We start from the raw sequence: 26660 nt of genomic DNA, 5'->3' as shown, positions 1-26660 counted from the left end.
CCCTCCTAAGCCAGGTGCCTGGAGCCCCCACATGGTGGGCCCCCTGACCCGGGGCCCACCCCCACAGCCGCTCCCTCAGGAGCCCACAAGCCCCAGCCTGCGCTCCCCTGCTGAAGGGCTCCCACCCCTCTCAGCGGATGTGCCCCTTCCGGGGTGTGCCAGCCCTTCCCGGTCACTCAGCCCCGCGCCCCACACCCCGACCCAAGTTCTCCTTCTCAGCATCGGCCCATCCCCTCCTCCATCTCCTCACCTGTCCCCATCTGCCTCCTGGCCAGCCTGGGAGCTGCCCAGGTCAGGGATTGTGCTGTGGCATCGTGGCCCCTGGCACCTTTGCGGGCACACAGTGGGTGCTCAGTAGGCACGGGGAGTATGTGTGGAGCTGAGGTGAAGTCACAGAGGCAGGACACGGGTCTTAAATACAACTTTATTAGGAGTGAACCGTTGTCCCCGCAGTGGCCAGCTCCCACGTATACACAGTATACACAGCCCAGCCGCACCCAGGTCCTCCTTCCTTCTGCAGCACACGGAATGCAAAAGAACCAAACACAACGGGGGCTCCGTACGTGACAGTGTCTAGTGCCTCTGGGAGCCAACGCCCAGGCTGGGGACACTCAGGTCCCCCCACCTCTCCTCAGCTCCCCAGCCCCCGCTCCCGCACGGCAAGGCACACGAGGCTGGGCTCCTCCAATCAGTGCACACGATGGGCAGAGGAGGCAGGGGCTCCCAAGCCCAGGTCCTTACTGTCCACGCCCCAGGAGAGGCTGCTGCGGCCCCGGGAATGCTGCTCTTCTTCCAGAGCCGTGAGGTGCCACCTGCACCTTCGCCTGTGCCTTGAGGCGTGTCTCTGCTCAGCCGTGGAGAGTATGGTTGGATTAGAGAAATGTCCAAGACAAGACACACCTCCCAAGCTGTCTTGGTTGTACTTCTTTTAAAAAGGAAATAGAAAAGCATCACGACAGAAAAGAGCATCGAGGCCCAGCTTGTGTCAGGAACAAGGTCGGTTGTCCCTCCTCGAAATGACTGGTAAGGCCGCGGTGCCGGAGGCCAGGCGCCCCCGCCGACGGCGGCTCCCTTCCCTCCCCACCCCCACCCAGATCCCTGCCCCTTCCGCACAGCCCCCAAGCCACCCTCTCCTCCCCGAGGATGGGGGCACCAGGCCCGGGGGCAGTGCTGTCGTCAGCCAGAGGGGTCCACGTCTCCCCGGGTGCCCTGCAGCCCCGCAGTGTTCACTCATGCGGGGGCGGGATTCCTCCTCGCTCCCGTCTTCAAGGGTGACCGCAGCCCTGCCGCAGCGATCCGCCTGCCCTCCGCCCCGTGCAGGAGCGTGTTTGAGGGCTCGGCCAGGCTGAGCCTGGGGTAAGAGCACCACCCCGGCCGTGCCTGGCTGGCAGGCTGGTCTGTGGAGTGACTATTAGTGGAAACCAAAAAAAAAAAAAAAAAAAAAAAAAGGGGGGACTGACTGCCTTCCCCAGGGAAGACACTTGCTGTGATGTCACCTCACTGAGGACCAGGCCTCACGCCCTACACTCAGAAGCGGACTCTCCCATGTCCGTGCTGGGACAGCTGCACCCTCAAGGAGGAGCCTGCTCGGACAAACAGCTCTAACCCCACCACGCCTTCCCACTTGGAGCTGCAGGAAACGCCCTGGCCTCTACCCCACTAGCACATCTCCAAGATGCGCCCGTCTCCAGCAGCTCCTGCTGGTGGCTGCTAAGGGCCCCCGGGGCAGCCAGTTGCCTTTGTGCCTCCTGAAACCTGTCCCCAAAGCAGCCGGAGAGAGAGACCCTGTCGTCGCATCTGGAGGCTCGGTGGGTGGCTGGGCTGTGGGTCCAGGAAGCATGCACCCAAGCTCACTCTTGAGTCTGGGCAGCTCAGACTACAGGGGACGACAGCTGCGTCTGCTGGAAGCACCAGGGTCACCACTGCCCCTGGGGAGGGACAAGGGTGGGTTCCCAGAGAGCACAGCCTGAGGTAGCAAACAGTGAACCCCATTATCCAACTGCAGAAACTGCAGCCTGTGATGCAATGTGGTATGCCCAGGCCAGACCGCGTGTGGCTGTCTGATGACGTCCACATGCATGTCCCGCACCTGGCCCTCCCGGGCGTGTCCCAGGGCCCCCTTAGTGGGATCAGGACTATGGCAGTGCTGGATGAAGGTATCAGCCTTGCTTACACCTGCCTCTCTGGAGGAAGACGCCAGCAGAACTGGGGCCTCCTCCTCCCCATCCCAGGGTGACACTCTCCCAAAGCTCAGACCCAGGCCCAGGGACAGTAGGATGCTCTAGATCTCTCTTCAAACTCCTGCTTCAGCCACAGAATCCACCCCTGGGAAGTCTTCTCAGCATCTTTGTTTTAAATGCTCAGCTCCCTCTTGAAGAAGGCCAGTCTCCCTCCTGACTACCTGTCTCTACCTGCAAAGCCGCGGAGGACACCTGCCGAAACACCCCCACTTGTCAGGCACCCCACTTGTCAGGACGGCACAGGGAGAGGAGGTGACCCTGTAAGGGACGGCTGAAATCAGGACTCCCCACACACACCTCATCCCAAACAGAGTGGCCCAGGCTCCAGTTACACCAACCCCACTGACCCCTCAGCTCAGCCCACCCCCGGCCAGTTTTCACTGTTCAGTTCGTGTCGGTGAGAAAACAAAGTGGCTGACAGCACCATAATGACCTGCCTTGTTCAGAGACGGCTCAGAGCCCTGGGGCCCCCTGAGGGTGCCAGGCTGCTGGGCCCTGGCTCTTCCAGCAGCCTGTAGCCTCCCTGACGGGGGCCAAGGTCCCTGAAGTCCCGTTGGGAGGAGCCCATCCTCCAGGTCCCTCGGAGATGGGCCCCCGAGCCTCCGGCCCAGCGTCTGAGCACCTCTCAGCCTCTCCCCGAGGCTGGACCCAGAGGAGCCGGGCATGAGGTAGACTGCGTTAGTGACTTGCCTTCCCCGCCCAGACCGGGGGGGGAGGAGGGAGCCTCTCACCCCACCCAGGCCCTTGTCCCTGGATGTGGGGGACCCTGTGGCTTGGGCCCCCGGCCACTGCCCTCTGCCCATGGCAGCCCCACGGAGGTGGAGAGTGAGGAAGAGGGCCAGCCCCGCTCAGCATGGCCTCAACATGCAGAAGTCCAGCTCCTGAGGCTTCCGGCGCAGGTCGCACTGGTCCCGCGCCAGCAGCCGCCCCCTGTGGCCCACGCACTTGAGGGGCCGCCTCTTGAAGCCCCGGCCACAGCTCTTGGAGCAGGGTGACCAGGCCCCCAGCTCCCAGGCTGGGCAGGGCTCCCCGCAGGCACGTGTCTCCGCCGGCCGGTGGGCGGCGTCACAGACAGATGCCCTGCGTGGCCCGGGGGACCCACGACAGTCCACCGGCCGCCGCTGCAGGCCACCCCCGCAGCTGGCTGAGCACGGCCCCCAACTGCCTGCCACCCAGCGTGCAGAGGGCCGGGCGTCCGGCTGCTCCACTTGGTTGGAGAGGCTGAGGACGCTGTTGTGGAGCACCGAGGGGGCCCGGGGGTCCTTGGGCGGGGACAAGCGGTCCTCCCGAGGCTCCTTGGGCAGGTAGAAGGAGTAGCGGACCCGGGGCGGCGTCATCTTCCCCACCGAGAGCACCTCCACCGTCAGGGGCTCCAGGATGGGCCGGGAGGCCTGCAGGCTCTCCACCGCGGTCCCCGTGCCGCTGTAGCGCAGCAGGCTGCCCTTCACCACCAGGTCCCGCTCCACGGCCGACACCACGAAGTGCCCGTTGAGCAGGTACTTGCCTTGGCTGTTCTTCAGGGCCAGATAGTTGTCGTCTCCAATCAGCCCCTTGTAGCCGCGCTGGCGGATGTCGATGCTGGAGGCGCCTGCCGGGATGGCCACCACGAAATTGTAGCCGTGCCTGGGGGTGGAGGGGTCGAGGTCAGACAGGCACCCGGGTGTGAGGGCCTCCCTGCCCTCCGATGCCGTGACTCCGTGACCTGTATTCTTTCATAAACCCGGCGCAGGCCCCTGACACAGCCGTGTTCAGGGCTCACACAAACTGAGCGGTAGTGAAACCGTGGTCACACCAGGCACAGCCAGACACACCAGCTGTGTCGCCTCCAGAGCGGGAGAGAGGAAGGGGAAGAGGAAGGGAGATGACAGGGCTGGGGTTCGATGTCTGCAGGGATGTAGCCCTGGAGCCAGTGACCTGCACCAAGCCTTGGCTCGGACACCCTCCCCCTGATTTAAGCAAGTCAGCCTCTCCGGGCACTGGTGTCCTCATCTGAGCAAGGAGCAGGTTGAAATGTCTTAGGCTCCTTCTGGTTCCACTAGTTCATGAATGGGACACCTGCCATTCAGCCAGTGAAGCAAGTCTGGGGGGTCTGCCTTAAATTCCCCAATCGGTCTCCCCCGCAGGCCCCCTGAGGGACAAGGACAGCCTGCAACAGCCGCAGCGCCCGAGCTCCCAGAGAAGCTGCCAGCGGGGCTCAGCCGAGGGCACTGTGTCTGGGGGCCGGTCAGGCGGGGGCCCTGGACAACCACGGAGGCCCTGCTGTCACCAGCACCTGGGCTTCTAGGTGTCAGAGCCGACCACACTCTCAACGGAGACAGCAGGGCCCCGCCTGCACACCCCCGCCACCGCCTGCTTCTCCCAGACCTCGGGTCTGGGCTCTCCAGGGGGCACATCCCCCTGAAAACAAAGGAACGTTCTGGGCCTCGGAAAGCCTGGAGCCGAGGCTCTGGAGGTGGGAGCAGAAGAGGCCAGAGACACTTCCCCAGCTGCCCTGGCGCCCATCGCCCCGGAGGCAGCCCCAGCCGCCCGCTCTGCCGTCTCTCACCTCCATCCCGTCCCAAGGCCAGGGCCTGACGCTCAGGAAGGGGGGAGGCGGTCACATTTGTCCCCAGGTGTGTTTTGGTGTGTCACCCTCCTCACGAGCGTCCAGTTAGCATTCATCACGCGCCCAGCACTGCGCTAGGCATTTCACTTTAATTAGCTCCCTTAATCCTCGCAACAGCTGGACGTGAAACACGTTAGCACTGAAACCACTTTACAGGTGAGGAAACCTAGAATCACCTGCCCAGGGTCACCTAGAGAATGAGGAGCTGAGATCTGAATGCAGGTCAGTCTCACCCTAGAGCTCTACACAGACCCTGACAACCCTGCTGTCTCCCTGAGTGTCATCTCCCGCCCAGCGGGGTCCTACCCGAGCCTCCTCTTCACTCTCGTCTTTGTTGGATGAATGAATGAACATCGTAATCACAGGCAAGCACGGGGTCTGGGCAGGATCTGGCATTTACCCATCTACGCCGAGCTTCCCATGCCTGGGGGCAGCTCCATGCACCGCCCCACCCCTGTGCCCTGGCTGCGCCCTCCAGGGCACAGGACTCACATGGGCTTGGTGAAGAGTCCGGACACCTTCTTACAGCCCTTATTGTCTCCCCCGCACACCCCGCATTTGTCGAACTTCTTCTTGGAGCCCAGGTTCCCGTCGCAACCAGCCTTGATGCACTTGCCCTGGACGCAGACCGAGGTGGAGTCGGGGGTACACAGCGTGCCGTCCACCACCTGCAGTGGCCCAGGAGGGGGAGAAGAGGAGCGGGGGCAGCTCAGCTCGAGGCTCCCCAACGACCATGCCCCTGCCCAGGCGTCCCACCCCAGCTCACCCACCTCGGGCGCCAGCACGTAGAAGCAGGATGTGCCCCTGCCCAGGCATCCCCCAGCGGCTCACCCACCTTGGGCGCCAACACGTAGAAGTAGCCGGTGCCGTTGGCACGGCAGATGAGCTTGCACTTGTCCCGCGGAGACACGCCCGAGTACTTGGGCACCCAGGCCACGGTCAGGGCCAGCCGGTTGGTGCTGTGGTTGTAGCCGTTGAAGGCCTCACACTGCTCCTCCCGGAAGCTCTTGCCAGAGGCTGTGGGTGGGGGAAGTACGTGCAGGGAGCTGAAGGGCGGGGTGGTGGGGGAGAGGGCAAAGGGGAGAGCCCCGCCTACCGGGGCTGCTCAGCACGCCCCCCCCCCAACGGCTCCTCCCCCTCCTCAGCCAGTGGCCCTCATCGCAGAAGCCACCCCACCTCAAAGGACCAAAGCACGCAGGATACGATGGCAACGCCTCCCCCAGGTGATGCGCCTCCTTCCCCGGTCGTCTGGCCTTAAATTCCCCCGTAACAGGAATCCTAAATAGAACCCCTCAGTGGGCTGTTGAAGCTGCTTTCAGAATGTTCTTAAATGTGTAAGATACATACACAGATGACAAAGAATACCAATTACAGTCATATACAACCACCAGTACCCCTGGAAACGTACTTGTGACGTATGTGCTTCCTTGCAAACCCATTTAATAACAAGATTCAACAGTAAGTCTACTAACTACTGTAACTTTAAAGTAGAGATGAGTGCAAATGGCGTGTTAAGAAATCTGTAACCACTGAGGCATCACATGAAAACACCTGCGATTTCTATCAGTGGCAGAGCCAGAGGTGCTGCTGCTAGCACTGGAGCTTTTTGCCTAATTAAAAGAAACACTAAATTTTAGATGGAGAGGCTAGTTAGAAAATACTGATTTCTAATGGAAGGAAATACTAAATTTTAGATTAAAAGGTTAGTAAATATGGAGCTGTCGTTTTCTTCCCACCCAAGTTGAGGGGCCGTGGATGAAGAATTCCTATTTACAGAGATGGGCTGGTGGGCGCTTAATGAAAAGGGTTCTGGGGTCTCATGCTCTCGGGCCACTTAGCCTCCCAAACTCAGCACCGTAGGAAACACCCCGGGCAAATGTGGGTAGGCAGAGGAATGATCCCAAGAGGGTTCTGCCCGGCTCCACTTCCAGACTCGGTCCCGGGGGTTAGAATCTTGACTGCGGTAACTTTGTGGCCTCCGGCCCGCCTCCCCAGGCCCGCCGCGGCTGCCCTGCCCCTCACCTGAGCTGGGGCAGGGCTCCAGGTTGCAAGAGCGGTACTTGACCCTCACTCCCTCGCAGTACTTGCCGCCGTTGGCAGGGGCAGGGTTGCTGCATTGCCTCCGGGCCAGCTGCACGCCCCCGCCGCAGGTGCGGGAGCAGGGGCCGTAGGGCTCCCACTTGGCCCAGGAGCCATCCACCTGTAAAGAAGAGTCTGTTACACCCCTGTGGGGGTCAGGGACCACAGGGGAGATACATGGGACAGCCTCCGCCATCCCATCCCACCAGAACGAAACCCATTCTGTGTCACGAGGGGAAATGACCAGCGGATGACCCTGCGCCCGGGCGCGCACAGCACTTCAACCTGCTGATTAGCAGATGCTCGCTGCTCCCAGCTATGCCCGAGGCCGCTCAGAGGACTGGCCTCTGGGCTGTGGAGTCAGGCGGGCAAATCCCACCAAAGCCTCTGCCCTCGCCACGCAGGCGGTCTTGAGCAAGGGGCGATGATCCCTCAACTTTCAGGTGCTTCGTCTGCAAAAACGGGGTCGGCAACACTTCGGTGTAAGCTTGTTAAACAGTGTGACGTGTGTGATGCATCCTAGCGCCGTGCAGCTCGAGGTTTCTCCATATCGACTGTTCCTGTGCCTACGAGGGTCCCTGCAGCTAAAGGGGGGCCGGCCCCAGCCCGGCCGGGGAACCGTGTCGCCACAGGCATCTGAGCACTTTCATTTGTAGGGTTTCTGTAACTCAGACTTTTCACCAAACCAGACTGGTGTCCACCTCAGTGCGGGGCTGAATTTGAGAAAGTTCACTGCAAGCACATCTAACATTTGTACAAAGGGGGGATAAAGACAGCAGCTATCAAGCAATCCTAAAACTCTGTTTGGCTTTGGGGTGAATTCTGTAGTGTTGTTTTCTTTTTCAAAAAGGTGGAGAGGGGATCGAAAATTTAGTCTTCATTATGTTTTTCTTAGGCTGACAGTAAAGTGAGTTTTCACCCCCGAGCACACAGAAGTTGGGCAGCCGAGGAAGCAGCCCGGCCAAGCGAGGCTGGGATGGAAGTGCCGAGTCCAGAGCCACCGGCCCGCACGGAGCCAGTCGGGAACCGGCTGCGTGCGAGACAAATACTTTAACTTAGGTAGCTACTCGGCGCATTTATCAGAGCTGTCCTCTGTCAGACTGTTCTTGTTTCATTGTGTCAGCACGTCTGTTTCATCCTGTAAAGGAACACTTTCCTTTAACCCTGCTTTCTCCTCTAACTAGAGCCCCCCTGCTTCCGTCCCCTCCCCTCCTGACAGTCACCGCACTCGTTCTTTCTACCTCCTCCCTCCTCGGCTCTGCCCATCGAACCATGGGAGCCGCCCTCTCAAAGGCCAGCAGTGACCCCCTCAAGGCCGAGTCAATATTTAACTTTGCTCCTGTGGCTTCTGAGATGATGCTGTTTTTTTTTTTTTTTTTAACCTGGCATCACTTCTTCCTCCCATTCCTACAAGAAACACTCCTGCCATTCAATCTGTCATTCACCAGATATTTGTTGAATTCCTCCTACATGCCTGGCACCATGTGCAGCAAATCCCTGCCCTCAAAGCAACTGCATCTTAACACGCAATGCGCACCCGTCTGTGTTTTATTTTACAGTCACTTTTCCAGCTTCTCCGCTAGACTGCGAGGCCCCTCTGACGTAGCCCATGGTTTTTTTTGCTTTTCTGACCAATGCAGTATCTTACTCAGATCCCTGAATACAGTGGGTTGTTGCTTAATAAATGAACAAAGCTTTAATTAAATATATATTCCCAGAACACAGAAGATTTTATATAATTCTGGACCACACCCATCTCAGGGCAACTGATAAAGTCCTCGGTGAAGGCTCTTTTATTATATGACCTCTGTGTGCATAAAACCCCAAGGCAAGCCCTCCTGTGGCCAGGGCGGGGGCAGGAGAGGGGCGATGGCCACCAGGGTCAAGGGAGAGGACGGACCTCTTGTTCTGTTATCTGGAAAAGTCCAAATCCCTTTGCGACCCCAGCCCGAGACCTGGAGTACACAACATCTATAATGTGCTCAGAGAATAGTTGGGGTTCCGAATTTGCTTGGGTCTGGTTGCTATTCCTATTCATCAGGAAAAAAATAACTTCTGTTCCTTTAGTTCCAACTTCAAAAGCCACAACAGAAACTGAAGCTTGGTTCTGGTGTAACAAATGCCGGGGTTCTGAGCCTGGCTCACCTCGGGCCCTCAGCACCCGACGAGGGCAGAGAGGAAGGAGCCCTGAGTGAGCCAGTCAGAGCTGGGGAGGAGGGGCTGCGGCTCAGGGCCCAGCGGTTGCCCCTGCAGAAGGCTCCCCACCTGCCCGAGGCTTCAGCAGGTTCTCTGACCAGCCATGCCTTCTCCATCTGGTTTTAGAGTCAAGAAGGGGATAGGACCACAGCCAGGGAAATCGAGGCACAGTTGGGGTCACACAGCACGTGCGCCGGGGCGGATCCCCGGCAGAGGGCCCACAGTCTGCCCCCCAGCAGCCCCTCCCCGCGCCGCTGCAGCTCACTCACCCTGTACCTGTGAAGGTCATGCCTCTCCACACAGGCCCCCTTGAGGCAGAACTTGCCCTCGCCACAGCCGGTGCCGTCCGCCCAGGGGAAGTGGCGGGTCTGGCACACCATCTGGCCCCGGGCCTTGCCGGTGCACCACAGCTTGGTGCAGTACTGCATGTAAGGACAGGGCTTGGAGCCCACGCCGAAGGCCAGCTCGCACTGCTGGCTCAGGGTGTAGCTGGCGCCCGGCAGGTCCTCGGGCAGGGCGATGGGCTTGCTGGGCTGGTCCAGGAGGCAGTCGCCTGCAGGGAGCCGAGGGCATTCGTTAGGGAGGAGCCTGGAAGGTTGGGGCGTGGCCAGCACCGGGGCTCCAGGCCGGGAGAGAATGGAGCAAGGGCCACGGGATGGACGGCGTCAGAGCCTGACTCCTCGGGCCATGCATGCCGGAGGTGACAGGACAGACAGGTCCGGAGAGGGCGGGCCCACCTCCTCTGACACCCGGCTTACCATGCCCGCTGTCCAGGAAGTCAGTGATGATGGCCGCACTGCAGGCCGACCAGGGGTTGGCACGGTCGATCTGGATGAGCGTTGGGGACATCATGTGGTTGGCTCGGAGCTTCCCAAACACCTCCTCACACACTTTCACATTGTCATGGGGCATGTTGAACACGTGGCCTGAGGGAGAGGCAAAAGGACTCAGTGGGCAGAAGAATGTGGGCTACAGGTGAGAAGGCGTGAGGGGTGGGGGCACCAGGTGGGGGCGCGAGAGAGCCCGTGTCAGTGGTTTTCAGGTGGGTCATTGCTGCCTGAGGGTAGATCGCTTTGCAAATGTCCTCGAGAGCCTGTTCTTGGACGTTCCCTCCCGTCCACCAGGTTTGGGCTCAGTGAGGACAGCAGAGCACTAACAGAGGCTCACTAATGAGACCCTCGGACAGCATCACTGGGCAACTGGGCTTGGGCAACTGGGAGAAAATAAGCCCTTGCTAAGGCAGACTCTGGGCCTAAGAAAGGACCCCAAGGCTTCAGGGCATGAGGGAGCTAGGACAAATGCCGACCCCCGGCCTAAACGCCCAGGCAAACCCGGAAGGCCCCCAGAAGGGCCCTCCTGCCTCACCCAGCTCATGGGCGGTGGTGAAGGCCGAGGGGAGACCGTCGTCCTCGATCACTGAACAGCTTCTCTTGGGGTCGCACATGGTGCCCACGTCAGCCATGCCCAGCGTGTCACAGGTGGTGGCCCCACACAGGTCCTGCCGAGGCGGGGAGAGGCAGAAGGCAGCCAGGAGTCAGGGACAGTGACAGAAGGGACCAGAAGGGAAGGCAGGACATCTGACTGGACGGTCCACTCGCCCCACTCCGAGCTCAACCAGGCTAGCACCCCCCGGCCAGGCCCTCCTCCCAAGCGCCATGGGGCTATTGTTGGTGGAATGAGCGCAGGTGGAGGGAGCAGGCCTCAGGAAGAAAGCTCTGCGGCTCGCTGAGCAGACTCTGCCCAAATCCTACCCAGGGAGGCAAATTAGGGAGGTACGACATTAAACTGGAAGGACACCGCGTTGTACAGAGGCAGCCTGGCAGCCCTGAAAAGGGCGACTCCCCAGCTGGGTGAGGTTCCGGCCGTGGCTGGGCAGGCGGGGGTGGAAGGCCAGCACAATCCCGTCCACCGTCAGCCCTGGGAGCCTCAGTCCCTGGTGGGTGACTGCCTTTGGACAACCATGAATTAAGGCTGGGTTCTCTGCCAAAGGGTCTCCGGCCAAGGGCCCACCCTGCCTGAGGCCTGGCTTCTGTGGGCTGGGAGGGGGCAGAGCGAGGCAGACACAAGCCCCGATCCAGACCCAGCTCCACTGGCAGCAGACGCTCAGGGGACCACGGGCTTGACGGCTGCTGCAAAGAAGATACGTTAAATGGGTTGTGACCTAAGTAAGAAAGCCGTCTTTGTATTGAAACACCGCAGCGGGACCAGGGCCTCCAGCAGCCCGGATGCGACACACTTCGAGGACTCAGACGGGACATGGGGCTCCAGGGCGGCCATCTCACAGGACCCACTGAGCGTTACAGGCTAGCAACGCGTCCCGGCACCTTAAGTGCCCGGGAGCTGGCAAGAGGAAAAGACACCAGGACACATTCTGCTCCTCCTGAGAAGACGCTTTGAATGGGTGACGCTGACATCCTCTCTGTCACATCCCCGCCTTTAACAGGGACGCTGTTTGACAGCCTGAGGTTGACCTGCAGCATCCCCCGTAGTCCCTGCCACAGTCTGAGGCGGCTCGGGCGTGATCACACCCCCTGGTCAAGGGTGTGGGCTGAGACCGCGATCACAGCCGATCACGGTGCTGCCTCAGTGAGTGCTGACGCTGGCCCGCACCTGACACACAGGGCCCCATTTAGCCCTCCAACACCCCACTGGAAAAATGACTGTTATCATCACCCTCCTTGGACTTCTCTGAAGTTCAAAGGAGCTCGAGTCCCAGAGCAGACACGTGCGCTTGGGGTCTGAGGACCGGACACTCGCGCTCCTTCCACCTTGTCCCAGCTGATCACCCAGCAGCTCCCAAGTTCACGCTCAGGAGAACGTGCTGGCGTGGTCTCCCGGGGAGCCAGGCGTTCACACAGCACGCACACAGGGCGTCCTCAGCCGCGTGCCTCTTCAGGGCTGTGTGCGTGCGTGTGCGTGCTGACGTGGGGAAACGGCGGGCAGCCAGCACGCATAAGTGGGGCCAGGGGACAGAGGAGGAAACGTGGTCATAGTACAGAAACTCGGCAAAATTTAATCCAGAGCACTCGGAAGTTTACCACCTGAGCAGTCACACTTGCCTTCCCACGGTCAGGTGACAGTCACACCTCTTAATGAGTTAACAGTGATTCTGGCCAGAGAACCACCCGGGGGGTGATCAGGCTGAACCAGAGGGCACTGAAGTCACTGGCGGGTGAAAGACTGTCCCCGGCTCACCCACGGCACCTCTGCCACTTCTGGGAACCCCCAGATGGACCTCCAGCTCCTGTCTCTTCTGAGCACCTTTCCCTCTCCGAAGTCCCACGCCCCAGAAAGCCCTCCTTCCCGGGGTTCTGCAACCAGAAAACTATGGTCAGATCGCAGGAGGGAGGCTCACCCAACCCACAGTTCAGGGAACATGGCCGCTGAGGAAAGGCTGGGTGGATGAAAGGGCTGGGAAGGGAGGGGAGGGCCACGGTGAGGGTGGAAGGGAAGTGGGAAGGCTCGTGCAGGGGCAGAGGGAGAGGGCACCAGAGTACAGGATCCCCCAAAGGTGGTCGCCCCTGAAAGTTCTAGCCTGGAGGTCCCAGCCTGCAGGACAAGCATGTCAGTGTCCCCGGGGCCACATATACACTCGCCAGTGGCCTGGTGTAGGAGGGAGGGCACAGCCACAAGCACCGAGGAGCTGAGCCTGGTCCTGGCCCATCACTTCGCAGGAATGTCACTTCAGGAAGTCACTCCTGTCCTCAGGGCCATCTCCCAACTAGAACCCAGACGGTCCCAAGGCCCTAAGCCTCTGCTCCTTCTGGACCCCAGGGTGTTCAGCCCCTCAGGCCCCTAGGTTACAAAAGGAACACCCAGGACAGTCTGCTTTTAGAATGGAAAGACCCCTAATGGTGACCTCGTCTGCTGACCCACGTTGTGTAGTCAATAAAACAGACTCACAGAGACGTGAAGTCACCCATGCGGAAATTCAGAGCCCCATCCCCTGCCCTGCTCAGAGCTCAGGCGGAGGTCAGGGGCCTGCTTCCGCGGCCGGGAGGTCCTTAAACCCAAAGCCTCCTTCCTCTCGGGGTGGGTGGATTCTCTCTGAAGCAGACATGCAGCTGCAGGCCCTTCCTGGCCAGGAGCAACCTGTTCTTTCCATCAAGAGATCCCAGTTTCCCTGGATCAAACAAGAGGAAGAAAGAGAGAGCCAGCGAACTTCCTGAGGGTCGGGGTGGCTGAGAGCAGCGGTCCTGCAGTGGCCGGCCTGGCTCTGCGGGAAGACGCAGCTGCCTGGGCTCGGGGGCTCTGCCTGGCCCTCTGCCCCTAGCCAGGGCTCGGGTGGGGACTTACTGGGCCTCCGCGCTTTGACCGCCTACAGGCGGCCGCGCCGGCCCAGCCGGGCCTCCTTCACAGCCCTTCTGGAAGGAACTCAGATGCACTCCAGTCGCCTCAACCTCTCCCGCTCTGGCACTTGTCTCCAGAAATGGAAACTGTTCTGGCTCCTTCTACCTGGAGGGCGCAGGCCCGATCCGGCCCAGCCCCCACCTGCCTCACTGTTTCTGGTGACTGGCCATTTCTTCTTAGAGCTGCAACCGCTCTTCCAAGTGACCCAAGAATCATCCTGGCCAAGAAGCTAATCCTCCTGGATGATTCCTTTCTAAGCGTCTCTTTTTATAACATAATTGGAGCCACGGCTTAAAAACAAACAAACAAACAAGGATAGCACCTTGCAGCAGCCCAAGCCACGTTCACCAACACTGCCCCCCACACGCCCATCCCCCCCCAGCTGCCTTCCCTGCAGCCCCCCCACCTCCTCTCACTGCCCCGCCACGTACCAAGATGCTTGCGTGTTCCGGCAGTGTGAAGGGAGGCAGACCCAGAGAAATCAAGCACGCTCTTTTTTTTTAATGCGGCAGAAGAGACATGTTCTGGTGTGACCACCTCCTGTGCACGTGAACTCCTAGGCAAGTGAGCCAGCGCACAGGTCCACGGCCACATCTCTGCATCCAAGCGTACCACTCATGGAACTTACCCATCCTCTCATCCTGCAGGTGAGGAAACTGAGGCTCAGGGCCATGCTGCTACGGAGTGAAGAATGGGGTCTGAATCACACCACATGAGTTAGGGTGGTAACTGCTGGTGCAACCGCCCTGTGCGGGCATTAACACGGCCCTTTCAGACCGCTTCTCATCTGGATCTCTGTCATGCGCCACTGGATTTCCTCACCCAACCCCAAATCCACTTCTGCTTGTAATCCCCAAGGATGGGAGGGCCTTGCCTTGCTAGAAAGAAAAAAAAAAAAAAAACTACCAATTCAGTGCCTGGGCTGCGAGAGTCAGGATGCCAGGGGAGAGGAGGCTGACGTGCCCCGAGGGCTTCTATCAGCAGATCCTGCTCCACAGAATCTAAATCTCTCAAGATGCACAAAGTGGCATTGCAGCAGGAGATGGGGGAAACCGGACTACGAGAACGACCTCGGTGACAAAGGAGAGGAGCCAAAGCTTGCAGGAAGACCAGACTTTCTCCAGAAGCCACCACTTCGAGTCCAACGGCAGCTGATGCTGACCGAGTGCCCGACGCCCCTCCGACAGCCTCGCCTGTCCTCGCTCACGGAATCCGCACGACGGCTTTATGAAGGAGATGCCACTACTAGCCTCATTCTGAGGACGAGTAAGGGGCCCAGCCCAAGGTTAGACGGGGAGGGGCAGAGTGAAGGCTGAATCCAGGCAGGGCAGCCTCAGAGCCGGGCCCTTCCCACAACTGCATGCTGCTTCTGGGGCACGTGAACCCCAAGGATGCAGGGGCTGGGGAGCTCCAGGGGGCAAGGTTGTCCACCTCAGACCCCCTGTCCCCAGAGAGCAGGCTGGTCACCAAGTGGAGAGAGGCCAGGGGAGGCCCGGGGCGAGGGGAACGGCAGGACGAAGGGCCTCGAGGGCTCCAGGAGTGATGTCTGCGCCTCCCTGCTGCACCAGCCCTGGCTCCTTGTCCCACACCTGCCCTGACACACTGACCCGTCCCTGCCGGGCCCCTGTCTGCCGGCTCCTCGCTGGGCCCTCCTTCCTCCAGGCAAAACGTGATGGTAAAGAGCCAAGATGAAATGCCAAAGAACCTTAGACTCCTTCTCCCTACCCTGCAGCCTGACAGCCTCGAAAGTGGGACTACCAATCCCCGGGAAGGGAGGCGAGCGACCTGAGCACCCAGAGCTCTGCAGTCCTTCCACCACTGCTACGGCACCTCCTGCCCGGGAGCACACTGAACCACCAGGCATCCACCGGCCCATCTGAGGGGCTACAGAGGTGTAGGGACGTCCTGCCAGAAGCAGTTTACAGATCAGCGCGATGGGAACTGCAGAGTCCACAGCTTCCACACTAAACAGGACGTGCCAGGCATACGTGCAGGGGAGCGGGGCAGAATGCGCCGAATCCAGACCACCCCCGACCCAAGATCTGGCCAGGGACACATCGGGGATCACTGGGCAACAGCAGACACACTGAGGCGGGGATGGTCACAGCTGCTCTCGGCACCGATCCGGGAACACTCAGGAACTCATCCACCAACAGCCCTTCCTCATCATCACCCTCATTTTATGGACGAGCAAAGGGAAGTGCAAACGGCTGATCCATTTAACGTCATTGCTAAAAGGGCAAATGCCAGGACCCCAGCTTAGCTCTGCTGACTCCAAGCCCGTGTTCCTTCCACTGTGCCACGCGACCCGGGCAAGGCGTCACGGCCAGGTGAGCATGGGTGCCGCACGGCGCGAACAACAGCTACAATGCTTTCAAGGGCAGAGGAAGGGCAGGGCCTGCGGAGCAACAGGTTTCACTGGCCCTCCTGACTAACCAGCGCTTGAAAAAAGGAAGAAAAGACTGCAGGGCACATTCCTCTCTCCAAACTTCCTCCCCTCCCTCCAGCATCACTATTGGCTTCCTTCTTTGCTGTAAGACAAGGGGGCGGAAGAATAATCACCACGCAGGCCAGGGAGCAATCACCTCCCTTCCTTCCTCTCTCACCCCCAGCCCCTTCCCAGAGGAGTGGCGTTGAGTTTCCACTCAGTGATAAAGATTTACCAACTACTAAATACCAAGTCCACAGCTGTCTTTCTCCACTAACGTCTTCCAAGGCCTGACTTCCAAAGAAAGACTGACAAAATCAGGCTTCTCTTTATTGTGTGGGGATATGTGTATAAAATAATCACCATTTTTTTATCAGCACTTTTTTTCGTCTGAACACCAAATTTCACCGCCATACCACAACTAGTTTATCGTGAAAAAAAAACTGGCCTCTACTTCAAGTGAGGATCCAGACGCTGATCCAGCCTGCACACTATGGGACACGTGCATGTCCCCATGAAACCCAAGGCCAGAACGGGAAGCCAAAGCGCCAAGCTTGGGACGTGAGGGGTGGAAAGGTGCGAGCACGAACGCAGAGAGGACGAGAGGAGAGTGCCGACAAGCCCGCCGCCTCGACGGTCCCACAAGAGGAAGACGGGGGTGCGGGGGAAATCAGGGCAGCACACACGGTTCTCAGTGCGACGGGAAATGTAGATAAATGAGGCACAAGCAGGCAAAACCCCACAAACTGCGAATCCTGAAAACAGTCTCAAGGAGAGGACTTCACAAAGAGCAAAACGGAGGGTGGACTGGAGGAGCTGGCCTCCTACCAGGTAGAGAACAGGCCTCCTTTCCCATCACCGCCAGTTCCTTTCTTCCCGCCCATCCTTCGTCCTTTCGTCCTTTGAGTGTCTGTCCCTTGTCCTCGGCTCCCAGACTCCAGGACTGAAGAGCGTGACCCCCACTGGGCTTTCAACAGAGGAGCCTCCCCCGGGCATTTACACACCACATTGCAATGGGTTATTTCCTTGTCAGGGTCCCTGACACGCAGCGAATTCCTGGAGGCCAGAGGCCACAGCTTAGTATCTGTATCTCCACAGCCCAGGATGGTACTGGAAACAGCAGAGGCTTAACAAGTAGTAAAAGAATGTGCAGACAAATGAATGGAAGCCAGCCAGCCAGAGCCACCCGAACAGCAGAGGTGCTGGCCCTGAAGAGAGAGACGCCTTGGGGAAGCGCGGTCCTGCTGGGTCTCGGCGTGGAGGGCCTGGCTCCCCCTGCCCGGTGTGCAGCAACAAGTCGTAGAAACTTCTCGTAGAAATGAACGTCCACCCCGGAAGACTGGCTCTCATTCTCAGACCCTGGTTGCAGCCCTGTGTGACCTCACCCTGCTGTTACGAGGCCAGAGGCTGACTGCTTTGCAAAGTCAGACGTGCACACGTCCTTCAGGAACACGGACTTGCTCTGCAGCTTCAAGCAAAACCCCTCGCGTGGTCAAAATACCTGCTGCACGACCCATTTCTTCTCCTCCGCAGACAGTAAAGGGTCCTCCCTGGGTCTCATCTTCCTGGTGTTTTGATTTCCACACCCCACACCCCTCCCTCCACCTGCCAAGAGGACAGCGGGGCTCCCTGTGGCCTGGCCCAGGTTTGTTTCCACCGCGGCAGCTCGGACCTGGTCAGAGAGGGAGCTCCAGGGCCTGCTGGTCCTGCCCCCCTCCTGCTCCCCTCGGGGCACCCCCGGCACCTAGAGCTCCCTGGGAGGGAGTATCTCCGACCAAGCCCGACCCCCTCCTAACGGCACCCCCCCCCATGAAAACCACAACTGGAATGTGATCAGAAAGGGGTCCTCGCCATTTTTCCAGTTTCTCTGGGGGAACAGGTGACTCTAGAAGTGTCCATCAGTCCAAGGTCCCTTAGAGACAAAAGGTAATTTGCCAAAAAACACATTTCTAAAAATGTCTTATCCAGACACATTATATATTTTTTAATTCAAATTTTCATATTTTTTTCAATTTCATATTTTATATTTTAAGTTCAAATTTTAGTTTGAAAAAGCATTGGTGAAACCACCATCATAATAAATGGGGTTTAAGCAGAGACGCTCACGTATCCGATTTAAAGGATTACTACCAACCCTTACAACGTAAAACAAAAGTCCCTCTTGTGTGGGGGTACAGCAGGGTCTCCTGCCCTGGGCACCCGGAGACCACACTGGCCTTCTAGAAGGAGCAGCTGCGTGCTGGTGTTCTCACCCCCTCCTGCACCTTCCCTAGGGGGTTCAGGAATGAGCCACTCCTGAGACTCTGAGAATGCGGCAGGCCCTGAAGTCTTTGCTGGCAAGGACGCAGGGGGACATGTTCACTCTAACGCGTCAAGCACATACCTGGGTGACAGGCCTGCCAGCGCGGCTCCCCGCTCTCTTGCTCTGCCCTCTCGACGCCTGAGGGATACGCAGCTGCTAAGGCTCACATCTTGCACATCACTGCTTCCGGCCCAAGTGGCCATACATCTTGTACCCATTATGCATGGTCAACATAGCCCCCTGGGGCCGAGCACACAACACTGACAAACAGAAGCTGTCACGCTGTTCGACTGCTTCTTCTCCCAAAGGCGGATCCTTCTGATGGTGTAGCCCATATTCCCAGCAGGAATCTTCTTCCAGGGGCTGGTTCCAAAGGTCAGCCCAGCCACTAGGCAGCGGGGACGGAGGCCTTTCACTCTAGACCAGTGAGTGACCGCCACAGGAGCATCGCCGGTAGCAGATGGGGCAACAGCTGCTTTGCCCATTAAGAGATCCTGTTCTCGGCCTTCGCTTTCCCCCCCAGCCATCTGACTGCCGAGCTGGTCTGTGTGCGGAGGTCGAAGCCACCTCCTCTTCCCCGTGACTCAGGCAGTGCTTGTAGGGGCTGGGCAGGGCAGCTCTACAGAGCTCATTTGGAAGAGTGAGCGCAAAGAAATGGACTCAGGCCAGAGCCCTCCCCAGAGGAACCAGGTGGTAGGAGGAGAAGGCTGGGAAAGGAGGAAGTTCAGCTCCAGGAAGGGACCAGCTGTGCCAAATGGGTTGTTGTGGAGACTCCAGCTCCAGCCCCGGGCGCTCCAGTCCATCAGGATACGGTGGAGAGTCGGGGCCCCACAGGTAACCAAGGGTGCAGTGGCATCGCCAGAATGCCATGGTTATGATGTGAGCAAAAGAAGAGCCTGGCACAGATTCAAGTCACAGCCCCCGAAATCAGAGGAAGCCGGTCCCAGGGATACCCCTTTCCTCCCAGTCTCCTGTAAGCTGAGAAATTTCAAGAATCCAAAAACACAGAACCCGATCACGCCACCATCTATGAATCTAAATTTTCAGTAAATCCACAGCAAAAGGCAGAGCTGCTTTTCTGATCTGCTTTTGGGACCTAATCCCAAGATTCGGTATCTTTCCAACCCTTCAGCTGGGATCCAAGCTCACACCACTTGCACACGGCCAGGGGCAGAAGCCAGAGTCCTGCCGTCAAGTGTGGTCATACGAAGTGTCAGTGAGTCTGGGTCAGGAGCAGCCTGGCCTGCTTTGGCCTGCAGCATGCATCAGGGCAAACAGGTCAACCTCAGCCCACAGGGATAAGGGAAAACTGAGAGATGTTCTCCACTCAGCTCCAAGTGAAGCTCCACTTGAAATTCCAAGCTCCAAACAGGTACTCTAACTAGTTTGCCTGCTCTGAATGGACCTGAAGCCCCTCACAAAGGAAGCATGCCCAGCACAGAGGGTGCAGGAGAAGCAGCGAGGAAGAAGGGAGTACTCCCTGTACTTGAGCCCACAAAAAAATCACAAATGAGTTCCTTCATCCCAATCCAGGTTTCCCAGGCCCAGGACAGAGGATGACAACATGTCACCCATGAGGAAAGTAGCAGGCGCTGAACTTGCATTCCCACAAGCAGAAAGAGGAAGCCTGGGAAGGAGGTGTCTGAAAGGACTGAGACGCCCCCTTACAGTAGGGGCGGACCTCCCCAACACCATCCTCAGAGCGCCTCCTCTCTGCCTTGGAGACAAACTGCAGCTCCGGGGCGGCAACCTCCTGGGTTCCGGCCCCTCCGCGCCTGATCCAGGAGGAGCTCATTGGCCGCGCCAAGCCAACACCTTCCGAAGGAGCAAGGCGTTCCGCTGACCGCCCACGTGCGTCCGGCTGCCCGCGAGCCAGAGCTCCGCCGAGCCTAGGCGCAGGCTCTCCCCGGAAGATCCAAAGTGGCATTCGGAAGAGATCAACGAAATTTAAACTCAGGGGCACTGCGCGACACAAAGGGCATTTGAAGAGTTAAGGGCGGTGACCTCAAGAAAATGGGGGCCATCTGGTCCAAAGAAGTGACAGATCAACTCACCTGCCGGGTAAAGAGGATGGCGGTGTCCCAGTATTCAGGGTGCTTGTCACTCACTTCGTTCAGCTTCTTCTGCCACGCACAGAAGTTACGCAGCGTCAAGGCGGCGTTGCCCGTGACCTTGGGCCCCGTGTCGCGGTCTCCGAGAAGTAGCACCTTGACCACGACGATGCTGATGGGGTTGAGGATGCTGGGATGGCGGTAGAGTCGCGCCGCGGTGGCCAGCAGCGTCAGCAGATAATGCTCCAAGTCCGCGCCGTGGAACTTGACCATCGACTCGTCCGCCACCACCAGCGTCTCCACATACCGCGGGATAGACACGAACCGCTTGGCGCGCCCGGACCTGCGGTGGCTGTGACCCTCCCCTAAACTGTTCCGCCGAGGCTTGTAAGGGTCCAGGGCCCTCAGAATGGCGGGGTTCCAGCCTGAGGCCACCCCGCAGCGAGAGGTGGGATCTCCGGGAGGCCCGCCGGGGGTGCCCCGGCGCTGGAGGAGGTGTGCGCCCTGGCTATTGCGCTGCGCCGCCGGCGCACTGGCGTTGGGCAGCGGGCTAATGACATACTCGGCGCCTCGGTAGCCGAAGGCTCCGCGTAGCCCCCCGCACAAGCTCACAGCGGCGAACGAGTCTGGCTCGGAGTTCACGTCCCCAGAGTAGAAGCAACGTCGCAAGTCCGGAGAGCTCTCGATGAGTCCCTGGAGGGGGACGCCCAGATGCTCAGTGGCGAAGGCGGGCGCCAGGAACTGAGCATCCGGTGTCAGGTGTAGGTAAAAGTCCTCCTGAAATGCTGTAATCTGAAAAATAAGTCCCTGATCCTCGGAGTCCTCAGGACCCCGCCAGTAGTAGTGGCGGCCGTTGATGTCTGGGTCCAGTCGGATGGGGACCACCACCTCCTGCTCTGGCTCTGAGCCGCCAGCGAGTGCCCCGGCGAGAGCCAGCGTTAAGATGCCCAGCAGAAGCATGGCGCCGGGCAGCGCACGGCCGCGCTCTCGGAAAGGCTCGGCCCGGCTCCCGGGCCGCCGGCACGGTCTCTCTGCAGCCCGCACACAGGAACGACCGACGCCCCGGGGCCGCCCGCAGCTTCCAGAAAGGAAAGCCAAGGTTACGAGACTCCTCCCAGAGCAGTGAGTGTGCACCCGGCGGCCCGCGCCTCCTACCTGTGCCTTTCCAAGCAAAGCGCGCCCCAGGAGCTTAAGTACAACCGCTGTCAAGTGCAAGGACGAAGATTTGGAGCCGCGAAGTAGAGGGAGGTGCCGGGCCGCTGCTCCGAACCGCAGCCACTCTCAGAGCCGCAAAGCAGGCGCTGGGCGAGCCTATTAAAGGCCCCCTCCTCTTTGGACTGCCCAGTCAGCGCCCTCCCTCCCCTCCCAGCCTCCCAAAGCTTGCAGCCCCGAGCCTCCTGGGGCCACCGAATAAGTCGGTCCCGCCTCCCGAGCGGAGAGCCACTTGGCGGGGAGGGAGTGGCGTTTGAGCTGAGGCAGGAGGCGTGGGCTGGCCAGAGAAACCAGCGCTGGGAGTCTCGTCTGCGGTCTGCCTTCACTCTGCGCCCCAGAGCCCGACACTTCCGTCCGGACCGACATCTGTCCGCTCCCTGGGGCTTAACCTTTATCTCAAGGTAGTTGGGGTCGGGAGTTGGATATGAGGACCCACTGCTGACCTCGTCTCCGAGACCCACCTCATCCCTCCCCTTGCAACATCCCTGCTGTTTCTTCATCAGTGTCCCTGGAAATGTGCTACTGCTGCCAGAAGGGCGAATGCCCAGGCACGTGGAGACCCCTTCCGGAACCCAGGGCCGCTGGGACCCAGTCTGCCCTGGGGACAGTGGTGTGCTGGATGGACTGGAGCAGGTGCTTAATTTTCAAGAACTTTGCCAGTCAGCTATTAAACACAGGCATTACTGAACTTTTAATTATGTGAACTTACAAATTATGTCTAACAGCAACCCTCATCGCTTGGTAATTATTCGAGCACAATTACCTGTGCTCTTGTGCCTCAGGAGCCAGCGACCCTCCAGGACAGCGCCCAGCTCCCAGGGACAAGGGCAGAGGGCGGGCGTTCCATGACAGGACTGAGTGACCAGCCATTATTCCTCCCCACCGCGGGGGTGTCACAACGGGAGCTCCCACCAGGTCCCAGTGGGAGCGTGTGCACCACTCGGGGCTGGAGGGGGAGCACACACCAGTGCCTAGGGGGATGTGGAGAAAGAGGGGGTCTTCCTTCCAGGGAGGGGCTGAGCAACCAGTGGAGAGTAGAAAAATCACCAAGAAACAGTTACTTCTCCCTGACTTTCTCTCATTTGATCCTTGACCAAGGGTCGTGGAGGACACTGGAGTGGGAGGGTGAGAATGCAGCGGGGGCAGGGGCGGGGGGATGACGTCAGGCCATGAGTTCGTGTTTAGTGTGAGGAGGGCCTAAGGGGCCCTGTTTCAGGCTCCAGGCCTCGAGGTCCTTCCTCTCTCTCCGCAAAATCAACTTCTTTCTTCTGATGAGGAAGAAGGGCAAGTAGAGGAAGGAAGGCTTTCCTGGGCTCTCCTGATACCTAGAAAATCTTTCCAGGACCAGAGGGCTCCGAGTTGAGTTTGCAAGAGGAGGAGCAGGAGGGGAGAGCCTGTGACGACTTGAAGCCCAGAAAGGGTGAGCGGAAGAACTTTGGAATTTTTTTTAGGAAAGTGGCTGCTCGAGTAGCTATTGAGCAGGAGAGACAGCTGGGGCTGGTCCATTGAGGACGACTTTTTGCCCATCATCCTCTCCCCGTAACGGATGGAGGCTGGAGGAGCCCCCTGGGGCCTTGGAACAGGAAGAGGGCTCAGATGCCCGATCCTCCTGGGCCCCCTGTCAACTGAGAGGCACGGGGCTGAGACTCATTATGTGAATGAGTGAGAGGTGGTGTTTATGCTCTGCAAGTGAAGGGGAGAGCGTGCCTACGGAGGACCGTGAGAGAGGGAGAGAGAAGGGCCACGTTTGCAAAGGTCTTCTGTGCTTGTGTGCTTAAAGAGGGCCTGTAATTAAAGACAGCCAAGGCCCATAGTAAGTCACTTATTTAGGGCAACCTCCTGGTTCCCCACACCCAGCAGTTTTCCTGGTGAGTTACAAGGCTTCCGACAACATTTTACTTTCACTGTGATCCACGGAAGTTGTAGGGGCTGTGGTGTGTCGCTCAAGACCGCAGGCCCAGGGGGGAGGCCCCACCACACCAGCCTGCCTTGCTTCCCCTCCCCCACCACCCCTGAGCACATGTGACTTTCTCAAAGGAACCAGCAGGCACCAAGCTCTGTCTGCGCTGAGCCCCACCCTGAAGAGTTTTCTGTGTGGTACCTTGTTTAACACGCATCTCCACTCCTGGGAAGCTGCCACTCTGTCCCATCATGTTTGCCGGGGGTCCCTAAGCAGGAATTGAGGCTCTGGGGATGTGCTGAGCTACAGGACACAGAACTTGAGTAGAAGCTGGGGGAACTCAGCCTGGACACTCCATTCCGATCACTGATCTGATTCCCGACTCTGCATTTTCTCGTGTGTGAAAAGAAGAGGGGTTATCTTCCACCAGAGGTCTTCAGTCAGCAGACTGCACTGGAAATCTCTGGTGGAGATAAGGTCTAAGGCCACTTCCAGGGCAACACTGAATGACTGCTTGTGGCCTATGAAAGGCCACATGGCATGGTGGCTAGGAGCCAGGCTCAGAGGACCCTGGTGCCGCCGCCTCTTATTTGTGTAATCTTGGTTAAGTTCCTGGACCTCCTTAAGCCTCTGCTTCTTCATTATTAAAATTAGCATAATAATACTACCCACATCCCATACCTATTATGAGGATGAAATAAGTGAGTACTTTACCAGCACTCGGAAGTGCTTGGTACATAAAAAAGTTATCAAATGTTACCTAGTAGGATGGTTAATATTCTTATGAGCTATTATTATTCATTATTATTACCACCAGGACCCTTGACCCTCCAAGATGACTGCGTCATCACCTACCGAAGTTTCTAGTATTCCTAATGAGAAAGGAGGAAAGCTGGTGGGGCCACCTTCTCCCAGCTCTGCTCAGGACTCCCAGTGTCACTTTGGTGGCCCTGCTGCCATACCAGAACACTGCAGGTGCCACCGTCTTGCTTCTCCATGTCCTGTGGGATCTTCAGATCTTTGGGAAATGAAAGACAACTCCTCCCCCTGGGAAAGACTGGCCTGTCGGATCTGAACCCTCCAGCTCGGCCTGTTACGCCCCTCACCTATGAGGCTGACCTCTCCCTGCCCTTCTGGTCTCAGCCCAAGTGCCACCTGCTCAGGGAGGCCCTCCTCGGCCACCCAACCTAATAAGCCCAAAATTACACTTAAGAGTCCGTGCTTTATTTTTCTCTGCAGCATTTATCTGTGTCTAAACCTATTTTGTTCACTTACTTCTTCATTCACTGTCTCCCTCTCCCCGCCAGTCCCACAACTAGAATGAAGGTGGAACCCTCTGCCTCATTTGCTCCTGCCTCATTCGCTCCGGCCTGCCCAGTGCTTGGCAAACAGGAGCTCTCCTTAAATACTGAGTGAATGGGCCCGATTCTCATCTCAGCTTGGTCACTCACAGTGGACAAGGAATTTCCACTCTAAAATGGGGATTCGGCTATCTCCTAGGAGAATTTGGGGTGCCCAACACATTGCTCCCACGATTATTAATTCCTTACACCTCTCTGATGGAACCTCAGCCCAGTACCCCCCTTTCCTAGTGGAGGCCACTAAGGCCCAGAGAGAGAAAGTTACTTGTCTACGGCCACCCAGAGAGTCGCTTTTCTCCTCTTATAAGCGCATTCCTCTCCACCCTTTCCGTGAAAGCCTGGCTCTACTGGCTCTAGCTACACTAATTCTTTTGGCTTCTTCTGCTCAGAAGCCAATACTTCTGCACGCCATCTCTCCCACATACAGTGCCCTATCCGCCTCATCTCTGCCTGTCTACACAATTCTCACCTTTTACAGGAAGCCACTTCACTCCACTCACACAGCTCTACACGGTCCTCTCCTCTTAGTGCCCGCAGCATCTGTGAATTCTGTTTCTAGAAAATGAATATTCAATTTGAACATGCTTGCTTTTTGCTAATTCAATGTTAAGCCCTTCTCCTGAGGCTGGGCTATGGCCACACCGGACTAGAAACTCATCAGAACTGGGGCTTCCTTTTCTTTCACAGGAGTCTCCATGGCTGTCCCCAGGGCAGGAGTTGATGGCTTGGCTGAGTCAGGTGGGCACAGAAGGTTCCAGGTAGATCAACCCAGAAGGGTGATGCACTGAGGCCGGGAGGAGGGAGTCACAGGATTCCCTAAGGAGACTTAGAATTCACTTCTTTCAGATTCTGATTATTCACCAACATCAGGACCAAGGATGACTTCTGCATCTTGTAAAATCAAGCATCCTGGAATATCTCCCCAAACAGGAGAAAAGAGAGCAGAGGTGGGGAGGGGCGGTTAAAAGGAGGAAGAAGTCCTGTGGTCTAGGCAAGAGTTCAGTGGGTCTTCTGATTTTCAGAGTGAATGAAGTCTCCCAAGTCTTCAGATCAGGTGTTATTAAACCATTGCCTTAAATGTTAGCATTTCGATCAGAAAATAGATTAAGGAGCTTGCCGTTTTTTTTATGCTGTTATGTCTCTACTGTTCTCTGGCAACGATCCATGAACATCCCAGGAATGTGTAATCTGCTTGTCAGGGAGCCCGTGCCGCAGAGGTGGGCAGAGCAGACAGGCTCACAGAGGCGTTCGGGAAGCTTCTCGGAAGGCTCGGGGAGTGTTAAACCATAGTGCGGCACCGTCCCCTGGCTCCCACCAGTGCGGGGGCTCTTGGCTGCTCTTCCCCCAGATGTGGAGACAGCTGAAGTAGCTGGAGATTCATCTGAGGCCCCATGAATCCCAGCCCTGGGCCTGGGTCCATTCTTCCCTGCTCAGAAGAAATATTTCCCTCTATTTTCTCCCTCTCCGCCACCCACTCTGCTTCCCTCTGGGGCTGAGTATTTAGTAGAAGTCCCTCTGGTACTTAGGTCCTGTGTCTGTTCTCCTAGATGCTAGGATGTTAGAACAAAGGGTTCTGACGTGGCTTGGGGAAATTCACAGGGTAATAGTTCCAGGCTACCTTCTTCTTGCACCCTGAATCCCCCCGTTAAACGGTCTTAGATAACAGCCACCACCTTCCTAGCTCAGGGCTCCCCAGTTTAGTAACTTAGTCCATAGATTTACATACACTGGCGCAGAAGCGATACCTGGAACGGAGATGAAGTGAGCACCAAATCTTTGACTCCTGCCTGGGGATTTAGAAAGCCACTGGTTCCTTCTGCCACGCAAGCTTCTTTCGGCTCTGCTCCTCCCGGTACACTCTTGCCCACCACTGCCCGCACTCAGAAGAGTAGCCTCAAGACAGCTTGAACCCCAACCTCAGGCACCTCAGCGCAGT

At 58.2% G+C, this 26660-nt stretch overlaps 1 protein-coding gene across 1 annotated transcript; it reads right to left on the bottom strand.

The window, feature by feature from the left end:
- Window positions 1–410: 410 nt before the first annotated feature.
- ADAMTS15 (ADAM metallopeptidase with thrombospondin type 1 motif 15) lies at window positions 411–21564 on the bottom strand. The gene is made up of 8 exons (XM_010957880.3): window positions 20255–21564; window positions 10486–10618; window positions 9879–10046; window positions 9390–9673; window positions 6868–7045; window positions 5681–5862; window positions 5338–5513; window positions 411–3863 (listed from the first exon to the last, which is right to left on the bottom strand). The coding sequence occupies exons 1-8, from the start codon at window positions 21209–21211 to the stop codon at window positions 3089–3091; spliced, it is 2853 nt and encodes a 950-aa protein (XP_010956182.3). The 5' UTR covers window positions 21212–21564; the 3' UTR covers window positions 411–3088.
- Between the last annotated feature and the right edge of the window lie 5096 nt (window positions 21565–26660).

Source organism: Camelus bactrianus, chromosome 33, assembly GCF_048773025.1.
Source record: "Camelus bactrianus isolate YW-2024 breed Bactrian camel chromosome 33, ASM4877302v1, whole genome shotgun sequence".
In the NCBI taxonomy this organism is placed as follows: Eukaryota; Metazoa; Chordata; class Mammalia; order Artiodactyla; family Camelidae; genus Camelus; species Camelus bactrianus.
This window is presented reverse-complemented; position numbering and strand designations above follow the sequence as displayed.